The sequence below is a fragment of the Phyllostomus discolor genome, chromosome 7, assembly GCF_004126475.2.
Source record: "Phyllostomus discolor isolate MPI-MPIP mPhyDis1 chromosome 7, mPhyDis1.pri.v3, whole genome shotgun sequence".
Taxonomy (NCBI): domain Eukaryota; kingdom Metazoa; phylum Chordata; class Mammalia; order Chiroptera; family Phyllostomidae; genus Phyllostomus; species Phyllostomus discolor.
The window spans coordinates 74557306-74569170 of record NC_040909.2 but is presented as its reverse complement, the minus strand read 5'-3'; the positions used below and the strand labels follow the sequence as shown (position 1 = coordinate 74569170).

The following is an 11865-nucleotide window of genomic DNA, read 5'->3' as shown; positions in this document are numbered from 1 at the left end:
TGTTTTTTGTGGAAAACTAAATTCTTCAGATATTAATAATAAAAATTTTGCATCTCCTCAAGGTTAAAGATTTCAACCATCAGTTCAGTATTAACATTGTAAGACCATTTCTAACATTTGTAAAGCAAGGTTTTGAAAATATACCTGGGTAATTTCAATGATGCTTAAAATTTTTGTACCAGTAAATAAACTTTTTGTTCACATTTTAAAAAGCTCTTTATTTGTTTGATGAGAAAATACCCAAATTTTCTGGCAGGACAGTGACTGAAAAAAAATTTCACCAAAACAAACAAACAAAAAACCTCTTCAGAATTAGCAGGTATAAGTATGATGACTCACAGCAATAAAGCTATGAGGTATTTAAGATTCAATATAACATTTAACATTTTTGAATTTTATAAGTCAATTTTTACCTTATACCTTTAGTTTTTAATGCATAATTATTAATTACCTTCATATTGTACAACACTATATATTTTTTAAAGATTTTATTTGTTCATTTTTAGAGAGAGGGGAAGGGAAGGAGAAAGAGAGGAAGAGAAACATCAATGTGCAAGAGAAACATCTGGGTTGGTTGCATTTCACATGCCCCCAACCAGGGACCTGGCCTGCAACCCAGGCATGTGCCCTGACCAGAAATCGAACCAGTGACCTTTCAGTTCACAGTCCAGTGCCCAATCCACTGAATCACACCAGGCAGGGCTACAATAGTATATTTTTATAATTCCTATTCTTGAGAAGTTCATAGGTAAGAGTTAGCTATTAATAATGGTTTGAAAAGCTTGTTATTAATTCTAGCAAAGCCCAAGGAAATAGGTCAGAACTGAAACATGTAGTCCAAGTGATTAATGAAGAAGCAAATTTTTTATTTTCAAAGTTAAGATCAAAGTACTTAAGACCTCTTTGGCATCCTTTTTCAATGAATACCTTACAGTTAGGGCTCTTTCCACAGGCACTGTACAATGATTTACAGCCCCTAGAATTCTGTAATAGACTGATTTTCAAAAGTGGAGGTGGCAGTAATTTGTAGAAAAATAAATACACCCACTCAGGAAAGAAGGGGAAAGGAATGAGGGATGGTGATCATTTTAAAAAGTTAAAAAATAAGTTAGAAAAAAGTGAATTTTAATCATACTGTTCTCTTTTTGGGGTTTTAGGATGTTTTTATTCAACAATGTTGCATGTAAACATAAAGAGCATTAGTAATAAATTGTTTAGTTCTAGTCTGGCATAAAAATCTTTATCAGCCATCTTTTCCACGTATGCACAAAAATTATGCAAAACAAACCTGGTTTTAACCTCTAAGTTTATTCTACTGAAGGTTCATACCTATAACTGCAAATTGATTTAGAAAGCAAAGACTTGGGCATTCTGACATATAAGCAATCAGGTAAAGATACTTTTGAAACAGATATCAATGCTTTTGAAGAAGATATTGAAACAGAAATGAAACTTCTAGGTCAAGATGACAGCCGGACACACACCTTTATCTTGTCTCCTCTCCCAAGTCCCATTAAGATTACAGGATTTATGAAAGAGAACAGGTTTCATAACATAGATGGGGGGGGGGGGGGAGCATGGAAATCAGCCCAGAGATTTTGAAGAATTTTTTTGAAGATTGAAAGCAAATAGGAGCCTACTGATAGATAAATCAGAATGGGAGCCCATACACTTCAGAATATGTAGAAAAGAAGGCGGAATCAGAGGTGACAGCCATTCTTCCTGTGGTGGAGAGGTCCCACTGAGCAACAAGCAAGATGAATTTTTTAAAAATCCCAACCCTGAGAGGCAAATTTGTGGAATTTGAAGTCTGAAACTCACAGGCAAGGGTCAACAAACTATATGCTAAATCTTGCAGGCTGTCTATTTTCATAAATATAGTTTTATTGGAACAAGCCACACCCACTCATGTACACATTCTTGCCTATAGCTAATTTCAAGCAGTCGACAGAAATGGTACAACTCACAAAGCCTAAAATAAGGTATCTGGCCACTTACAGAAAAAGTTTGTCTACCTTCTGGCTTAGAGCATTGACATGTAATGTAACTATTGATGTGGTTGGGTTGAGATGTACTTTTTTTTTCTGTTTGCCATTGTGGTTTTGTTTTTCCTCTTCCCCTTTTCGGTCTTTAGATTATTTGAATAATCTTTAATATTCCATTTTAATTTATCAATTGGGCATACATCTGTATTTTTAAAAAATGGCTTCAATATCATAGCTGAATTTTTAGTTTATTTAAGGGTTAATATTATTCTTAATATCACACTTCATGTAAATTGGAACAGCCTTGCAGCAATAATTGAAAACTTTGCGAGACAATATAAACAGACACTGGATAGACCTTGTATGACAACTGACCCACAACCTCTGCAGCAACCAGTTGAAGATGCAAAGCAAACCTCTAAAGCAATTCACCCAGACAGTCAGGACTTGGTCAATGACTGCCAACATCCCTATTCTTTGTTTCCATTTCCAATTCAGAACCAATCAGAGAAAGCCAAACATTCTCCCCCAAACAATCATACCAGATGCCTGCTACTAGATGGCCAGCCTCCAGCTTCTTCATGCTCATGAACTCTAGTCAGAGCCAGCCTGCCTTCTCTTTGCTTTGCAAGCCCCTCCACTACAAATCCCTGCCCACTGGAGTCTGTGTCAAACCCAAGGGATGGTGGCTGACTCCCTTGCTATAGCAAGCTCTGAGTACCACAGCAGAGCTGTGGTACATTTACACAATAGAATACTACCTGACTGTAAAAAGAAGGAAATCTTACCTTTTATGACAGCATGAATGGACCTGGAGAGCATTATGCTAAAGTGAAATGAGCCAGTAAGAGAAAGACAAGTACCCTATGATCTCACTCATAAGTGGAATCTAATAAAATAAACCAAAAAACAAAATAAAAACACTCAGATATAGACAACAGTGTGGTGATTACTAGAGGAAAAGGGGGATGGGGGAGGTAGAAGAAGGTATAGGGGAGATAACAGTGATGGAAGAAGACCTGATGTGGGGTAGTGAACACACTATACAACATACAGATAATGTGTTGTAGAACTTACACCTGAAACCTGCATCATTTTATTAACCAACGTCACCCCAATAAATTCAATTTTTTAAAAGAGAAAGCTCTGAGTAAACAGCATGTTTGTTCTCCTTTTTGACTCGTCTTTATTTATTCCGACAACTGAAATGCTCAACAATGTAAAGAATAAATAACTGTTATATAATCATATAATGCGTTAGTGTATAGAAATGAAAATGAACAAACTACAGCTACATATACATGCGTTGAGTGAAAGAAAAAAGAGCAAAGGGATTTCCAGCCAAGATGGAGGCATAGGTAGACACATGGTGCTTCCTTGCACAACCAAGAGGACAACCACAAATTTAAAAACAAAAAACAACAAGAACTGACAGGAAATCTAACTGTATGGAAGTCTGACAACCAAGGAGTTAAAGAAACATTCATCCCGACCGGTAGAAGGGGCAGGGATGGGCAACCGGGCAGAGAACACTCCAGGTTAGGTGGCACCTGGCAGACCCAGCAAGGCAGTAGATTGCAGACCGGGTGGTTGCACATCTGCATGCAGATAAACCAGGAGGAACAACTGGGGAGTGAGACAGACTGTGCAACTCAGGGTTCCAGCACAGCGAAATAAATTCTCAAGGCTCTGATTGGAAACACCTGTGGGGTTTGAGGCAGCAGTGGAAGAAACTCCCAGCCTCACAGGAGAGTTCATTAGAGAGACCCACAGGGTCCTAGAACATACACAAACCCACCCACCCAGGAATCAGCACCAGAAGGGCCCAATTTTATTGGGGGGTGGTGGGGGAAGTGATTGAAAACCAGCAGAGAGTGGGGCAAGCAGCACTGTTCCCTTTTGGACTCCTCTTCACTGAGAGCATCAACACAGCGACTTGGGTTGTCCTGCCCTGGTGAATATCTAAGGCTCTGCCCCTTACTAAGAAACAGGTGTGCTGAGACAAAAAAAAAAGGCCCAAATGAAAGAAAAGATCAAAGCTCCAGAAAAAATACAACTAACTGATGAAGACATAGCCAACCTATCAGATGCACAGTTCAAAACGCTGGTAATCAGGATGCTTACAGACTTGGTTGAATATGGTCACAAATTAGAAGAAAAAATGAAGGCTATGCCTAGTAAATAAAAATCTACAAGGAACCAATAGTGACAGGAAGGAAACTGGTACTCAAATCAATGGTCTGGGCCAGAAGGAAGCAAGAAACATTCAATGAGAACAGAATGAAAAAACAAGAATTTAAAAAATAAGGAGAGGCTTAGGAACTTTCAGAACAACTTTAAACATTCCAACATTGAATCATAGGGATGCCAGAAGAAGAGGAAGGGAAAGAATTTAAAATTTATTTGAGCAAATAATGAAAGAGAACTTCCCCAGTCTGGCAAAGGAAACAGACTTCCAGAAAACCCAAGAAATTCAGAGTCCCAAAGAAGCTGGGCCCAAGGAAGCACATACCAAGGAACATCATAATTACATTACCCAAGATGAAAGATAAGGGGAGACTCTTCAAAGCAGCAAGAGAAAAGGAGATAGTTACCTACAAAGGAGTTCCCATGACTGTCAGCTGATTTCTCCAAAGAAACCTTGCAGGCAAGAAGGGGATGGAAAGAAGTATTCCAAGTCATGAAAGGCAAGGACCTACATCCAAGATTACTCTATCCAGTAAAGCTATCATTTAGAATGGGAGGGCAGATTAAGTGCTTTCCAGAGAAGGTCAAGTTACAGAACTTCATCATCAACAAGCCCTATTACATGAAATGTTAAAAAGACTTATCTAAGAAGGTAAGAACTGTGAACAGTAAAATGACAACAAACACACAACTATCAACAACTGAACCTAAAGAAAGCAAAAAAAAAAAAAATGAACTGAGCAAACAACTAGAACAGGAACAGAATCACAGAAATGGAGATCACATGGAGGATTAATCACTGGGAGAGTGGGAAAAGGTACAGAGAATAAATAGCATAAATGGTAGGCACAAAATAGACAGGGGGAGGTTAAGAATAGTATAGGAAATGGAGAAACCTAAGAACGTACATGTATGACCCATGGACATGAACTAAAGGGGAGGAATGTGGGTGGGAGGTGGTATGCAGAGTGGAGGGGAATAAAGGGGAAAATGGGACAACTGTAATAGCATAATAAATTATTTTAAAAAGAGCAAAGAATACATGGAATATTTCATTTAATTTCATTAAATGTCTCAGGTCAAAAAGAAAAACAAGATATTCTCCTGCCTTTGCAGATTGCCTCTCAGCAGGGGGTGCTCTTTGAATGCTTAGCCAGGCTACTGCTAACTCTGCGTTAGACTTCACCTCCAGCACATGTGAAGCCCAAAAGATCCTTCAAAGGTGGAGGCCTAGGAACCCCACAGGTCTTTTCTGAGACTGTATCTAATTCTGGGCATGTGCAGGCCTTCTAGATTCCCTGGTTTACTCTGGTCCTTCAGAGCCCTCATCCCCATTATCTTCCTCTATAGGATTTCCAGTTTGTCTGCTGCTTGCCTTCTCTGGGGTCCCTGACTTCAGGTAGCAAGCTCTAGGTAATGTTTTAAGGCCGAGAATTTAGGGGGGGGGGCAAAACAAAGGCAAGCCTCTGAATTAAATCCCCAAACAGGTCAAAACACACGATCACAATTCTGAGTACAGGATCTGCACTACCCTCTCTGGCACAGGCAAGCTTCACCAAGTAACATGCTGCTGTCCTTATAAGCAGAGTAAGCAAAAACACCAAAATCTTACCAAATTCAGTGGTGTCTTTCTTCATAATACTCCATGATTGTTTTAGGTTTTGATTAGATTCCCATTACAAAAGTCAATTCTAAGTTTTTGACAGTTTAATAGTTGCATCAACGGAAGGAAGGATCTTTGGAGCTCCTTACTCCATTTCGGTGATGTCAATATGTAACTTCTAAATGATTAAATTTTAGAAATAGAGGATAGATTAGTGGTTGCTAGGGGTTAGAGGAATGATGGAAGAGGGACATGAGAGGCAACAGGAGTGATCTGGCATTGAAGCTGATCAGTGCCTTGCCTGTGGTGGTAAACAAACCTACACAAATGATAATTACTTAAATACAGTACAAGTAAAACTGGATAAATCTGAGTAAGATTGATGGATTCTATCAATATTCTTTAGTTTTACACAGTAATACTGGAAGAAACTGGAACAAGTGTACCAGGAACCTCTGTATTATTTCTTACAACTCCATGTGAAAATATATATTATCTAAAAAAATTCAATGAATTCAGAAATTCAGATTTAAGATGTTTTAAAAATACATTATTCAATTTATTTTGCTTTGTTTCCAGAAGATATGTGATAAAAACATGCATTTTAATTAAATCTAAAATAGCTTTTAATAAGTAAAATCCTAAATAAAGCATCATACCATAGTATAATTGATAGTAATCTTTTTTAGTGGCACATAAAAATAATTGAGCATCTTATAGTCAGTGGCAACTTAGATCTGATTATTTTAAAAAAGGTTTTACTGATTATGCTACTACCTTTTCTTCCCTTTATTCCCCTCCACCGTGTATCCCCCATCCCATCACTTCCCCCCTTTAGTTCATGCCATGGGTCATACATGTACGTTCTTAGGTTTCTCCATTTCTTTCTTTTTTTTTTTTTTTAAATATTTTATTTATTTATTTTTAGAGAGGGAAGGGAAGGAGAGAGAGAGAGAGAGAGAGAGAGAGAGACATCAATGTGCAGTTGCTGGGGGTTATGGCCTGCAACCCAGGAATGTACCCTGGCTGGGAATCGAACCTGGGATACTTTGGTTCCCAGCCGGCGCTCAATCCACTGAGCTACGCCAGCCAGGGCTAGGTTTCTCCATTTCTTACACTGTACTCAACCTCCCAGTCTATTTTGTAGCTACCATTCATGCTTCTTATTCCCTGTACCCTTTCCTCCTGCCACTCCCCCACTGATAACCCTCCATGTGATCTCAATTTCTGTGATTCTGTTCCTGTTCTAGTTGTTTGCTCAGTTCATTTTTGTTTTGCTTTCTTTAGGTTCAGTTGTTGATAGTTGTGAGTTTGTTGTCATTTTACTGTTCAGTTCTTACCTTTTTTCTTAGATACGTCTCTTTAACATTTCATGTAATAAGGCCTTGTTGATGATGAACTCCTTTAACTTGATCTTATCTGAGAAGCACTTTATCTGCCCTTCCATTCTAAATGAAAATTTTGCTGGATAGAGCAATCTTGGATGTAGGTCCTTGTCTCTCATGACTTTGAATACTTCTTTCCAGCCCCTTCTTGCCTGCAAGGTTTCTTTGGAGAAATCAGTTGACAGTCTTATGGGACTGTCTTCTTTTTCTCTTGTTGCTTTTAAGATCCTCCCCTTATGTTTAATCTTGGGTAATGAAATTATGTTCCTTGGTTTGTGCTTACTCGGGTCCAACTTCTTTGGGTGTCTCTGAGTTTCTTGTACTTTCTGGAAGTCTGTTTCCTTTGCCATATTGGGGAAGTTCTTTCATTAATTTTTCAAGTAAGTTTTCAATTTCTTGCTGTTGCTTGTCTCCTTCTGGCACCCCTATGATTTGGATGTTGGAATGTTTAAACATGTCCTAGATGTTCCTTGACCGCTTCTCGTTTTTTTGAATTGTTTCTTCCTTCTGCTCCAAACTGTTCATTTGAGTCTCGGTTTTCTTCCCCTCACTGTTGGTTCCCTGTACATTTTTCTTTCACTTTTCACAGCCTTTACTTTTTGTTCTACTTTGCAACCATACCCAACCATTTTTGTGAGCATCCTGATTACTAGTGTTTTGAACTGTATGTCTGATAGGTTTGCTATCTTTTGTTGCTTAATTGTATTTTTTCAGTAGCTTTGATCTGTTCTTTCATTTGGGCCATTTTTTTTTCTTGGTGCACCTGTTTTTTAGTAAGGGGTGGAGCCTTAGATGTTCATCAGAACAGAGCAACCCGAGTGGCTTTGTTGTGATGCTATTAGTGGAGGAGAGGTCCAAGAGGGAACAATGCTGCTTGCTTGCCTCTCAGCCAGCTTTCAGTCACTTCCTCTGCTACCCACAAGCAAAGTGGGTCCTTCTGGTGCTGATTCCTGGGTGAGTGGGTTCATGTACGTTCCAGGACCCTGTGCATCCCTCAAACGAACTCTCCTGTGAGGCTGGGAGTTTTCCCTGTCGCCGTAACTCCCACAAGTTTTTCCAGTCAGAGGTTTAAGGCTTTATTTTCCCACATAGGAACCCTGGGTTGCATGGTCTCTCACTCCCCAGTTGTTCCTCCACATGCAAATGTGGGACTGCCCAGTGTGCCAGCCACCACCTTACTGAGAGTCCTCCCAGCTGCCTGTCTCCACCCCTCCTACTGACTTGGGTGAATTTCTTCTTTAATACCTTGGTTGTCAGACAGCCATAGTTTCATTTTCTGTCAGTTCTGGTTGTTTTTTGTTTTTAAATTTGTCCTTCTTTTGGTTGTATGAGGAGGTACAGTGTATCTATCTATGCCTCCATCTTGGCTGGAAGTTAGATTTGATTAGTTATTGCATGCTTGAAATGAGAAAGTTGACGTACAGGTCCACTTTGGCTCATGATGCTTGTGACACTGACCATCAAAATGTCTTCCATAAACAGTGACAGTTACTAATGTAAAAAACTACTGAATTAGGAAGCATATAGTAATCACCTACATTTCTGTTTACTACATGTATAGGACAACAAACTCAGGAACAAGGGGACGGTAACATACAATGGAAGAAGAAATGAAACACATTATAAAATACTATCAACTGTAGTTATGCAACTACATCAGTATTTTCACTCATTAAATAAAGCACATGCAACTCAAAATGCTAAATGACTATATGAGTTCTAGACTAATTCTATAAAGCATTATATGTTAGTGAGAACTCAAAATTATCTAGTAAGGTATGTATGACCTTACTTATTCAGTATTTATCAGAGGTGTGAAAATGATCATGGTTAATATCAATGGGAGCATTTACAGAACATTGTTTAGGCACACCGTTGATATATTAAAAATATCAGAGAAAATGATATTATGGCACCAGGTTATAAATAAGCTTATTTAAAACCATCTTTGTCAAAGTTTTAACACTGGAACAAAAAAAATCAAATGTATCTAAACTATACATGAAGCAAATCTTGTTAATAGTACAAATTTTGCCCTATGGGTATTACTATTAAAGCTTTTTCCTTTACATAAAACTACTGACAGTAAAGTTTAAGTATGTTAAAACTCAAATATTACTTTGAACCATTGTATAAACAAATATCTTAGTAATTACTAATATCAAGGCCATGAATCTAAGGCCTATTATTATTCACTGATTTAGTAACTTCACTTTTATATGGATGTTTTGGAGTTGAAGTCAGCATACAGACACAAAATAGATTAGCAGAAATATTTTTTCTTTCACCAAGTTTTCATTTTTTTTTTAATCGGTACAGGATTTGGGGATAAAGGTAGTAAAAACATCAGGGTTGACATATTTACATTTTACCAAGTAAAAGGCTCTTAAAGAATACAGTGATGGCATATTACTCATAACACAAATCCTCATATTAATTGACTGTCTCAGAAAAATACTATAATGCTTTAAACACAAATTTTAAGATATATCTTTGACCACCTAGTTTCAAACAAAACATGATGATCAAAATATTTAACTGTCCGTTTATCAGACTTTTACATATTCAGTCATCACTGTCTGAGCAAATCAATTTTAGCTTCTTCATAGTCCTCCATCTGTCTTTTAACATGACACTCGTTCGATTGTTGAATTTATAATGTAATAGTATTTTAGACCAGTTTCCTTCTCCATATTTCCTCACTCCAGATCTCAGATTCTTGTCTTCTTCCCAAAGCCATGCCTTTTGATTAAAAAAATAAAGAAATGGTTATTCACAGAAACAATTCTTTATAGTTTTAAAATGAGATATAATTGACAAATAACATTAGTTGCAGGTGCACAACATGATTCGATATTTGTATATATTATGAATGACCACCAAATTAAGTCTAGTCAAAATCCATAATAAGTAGATAAAAAATAGAAGTTATTCACAGAAACAATTAAAGAACATACCTACAATAAATGGAATGTGTTTTTAATCAAAATAAAATGAGTTTGTTAAAGATGGAAGAATTCCTGTATACACTTTTTAGACTTATGTAAGACCTCATATTTACCAGAAAAAGATTTTTAAGACCCTTTACTGTTATTCTTCATTTTACGTAAGTGTGTATGGCTCAGACGTTCAAAATCAGAGAGATGCAAAGTTAAACACCAACCCAATTCATCTGGCTTTAAGCTCCCACATGTTTTCCTACAATTGTTAGTAGATGGGTATTTATTAATCCTATATATCTCTAAAGAGAATGTATGAATATTTAACATTTCATTGATGAACTAAGTGAAAACCCTTTTCAATGTTGGTCAAAGTATTCATACATGTAAAATTCAAAATTTCTGTAAAATAGGTTTTTAAAACACAATAAAGGCTAGCTAAAAATAAACTATTTTATTTTGGGGAAAAATGATTAAACATTTAAAAAAAGGAAATAGGGAACAAACCCTTGCTCGAGGTATCATTTGTGAATATATTTTCCCATACAGTTGGTTCCCTTTTCATTTTGCTGATGTTTTCTTTAGCCATGCAGAAGCCTTTTATTTTGAAGAACTCCCATTTGTTGATTCTTTCCTTTATGTCCCTTGCTCCAGGGGACACAGAGGTGAAAATACTGCTGCGTGGAATATCTGAACCGTTCCTGCCTGTGTTCTCCTCCAGGACTTTTATGGTGTTGCAACTTATATTTAAAGTCTTTTATCCACCTTGAGCTTATTTTTGTGTATGGTGTAAGTTGGTGGTTGAGTTTGTTTGTTTTTTTAATTTGCCAAATTCATTTACCACTCACTTCACAAAGAATAATTTTACATAAGCAATATAATTTAATTTTCATAATTGTATAAGGGAAGTGATACATCCCCACTTTATAAATAAGCCATCACAAATTAAGGTTAAATTCTAGGACAAGAGTTATAACACATTTGCTATCCCTTGTCAAACCCTCCTACCATGGTGCCCTGCCTTCCCGTCTCTGGAATTGAAAGCCTTGAACCTAAATCATTTCAAATGTGACCCTACTCTTTCACTTTATTTTTTAAAGTATATTTTATTGATTATGCTATTACAGTTTTCCCAATTTTCTCCTCTTTATCCCCCTCTGCCCTGTACCCCCCAACCCTCCAGCATCCCCCCCTTAGTTCATCTCCATGGGTTGTACAGGTAAGTTCTTTGAGTTCTGTTTCCTATACCGTTTTTTACCTTTACCGTCTATTTTTTGCCTACCGATTATACTTCTTCTTCCCTGAACCTTTCCTCCCCATTCCTCCCTTCCCATTCCCCACTGAAAATGCTCCATGTGATGTCCATCTCTCTGGTTCTCTTCCTGTTCTAGTTGTTTGGTTAATTTTTGTTTTCAATTTTTTTTTTTAGGTTCATTTGTTGATAGTTGTAAGTTTGTTGTCATTTTACTAGTCAGAGTTTCCGATCTTCTTCAATTTCTTAGATATGTCCCTTTAACATTTCATATAATAATGGCTTGGTGATGATGAACTACTTTAATTTGACCTCTTCTGGGAAGCACTTTATCTTCCCTTCCATTCTAAATGATAGCTTTGCTGGATAAAGTAACCTTGGGTATAGGTTCTTGCCTTTCATGACAGTGTATACTTCTTGCCAGCCCCTTCTTGCCTGCAAGGTTTCTTTTGAGAAATCAGCTGATAGCCTTATGGGCACTCCTTTGTAGTAACTCTCTCCTTTACTCTTGCTG

At 37.3% G+C, this 11865-nt stretch overlaps 1 protein-coding gene across 2 annotated transcripts in view; it reads right to left on the bottom strand.

Moving 5' to 3' along the window:
* Positions 1 to 8882: 8882 nt before the first annotated feature.
* Positions 8883 to 11865, bottom strand: part of TERF1 (telomeric repeat binding factor 1) — a 43629-nt gene continuing 40646 nt past the window's right edge. For both annotated transcript variants that reach the window (XM_028518241.2, XM_036031023.1), the window contains one exon: positions 8883 to 9902. In XM_028518241.2, coding sequence (XP_028374042.1) covers positions 9726 to 9902 — 177 coding nt within the window. In that variant the 3' untranslated portion in view covers positions 8883 to 9725. The remainder of the gene's footprint in view (positions 9903 to 11865) is intronic.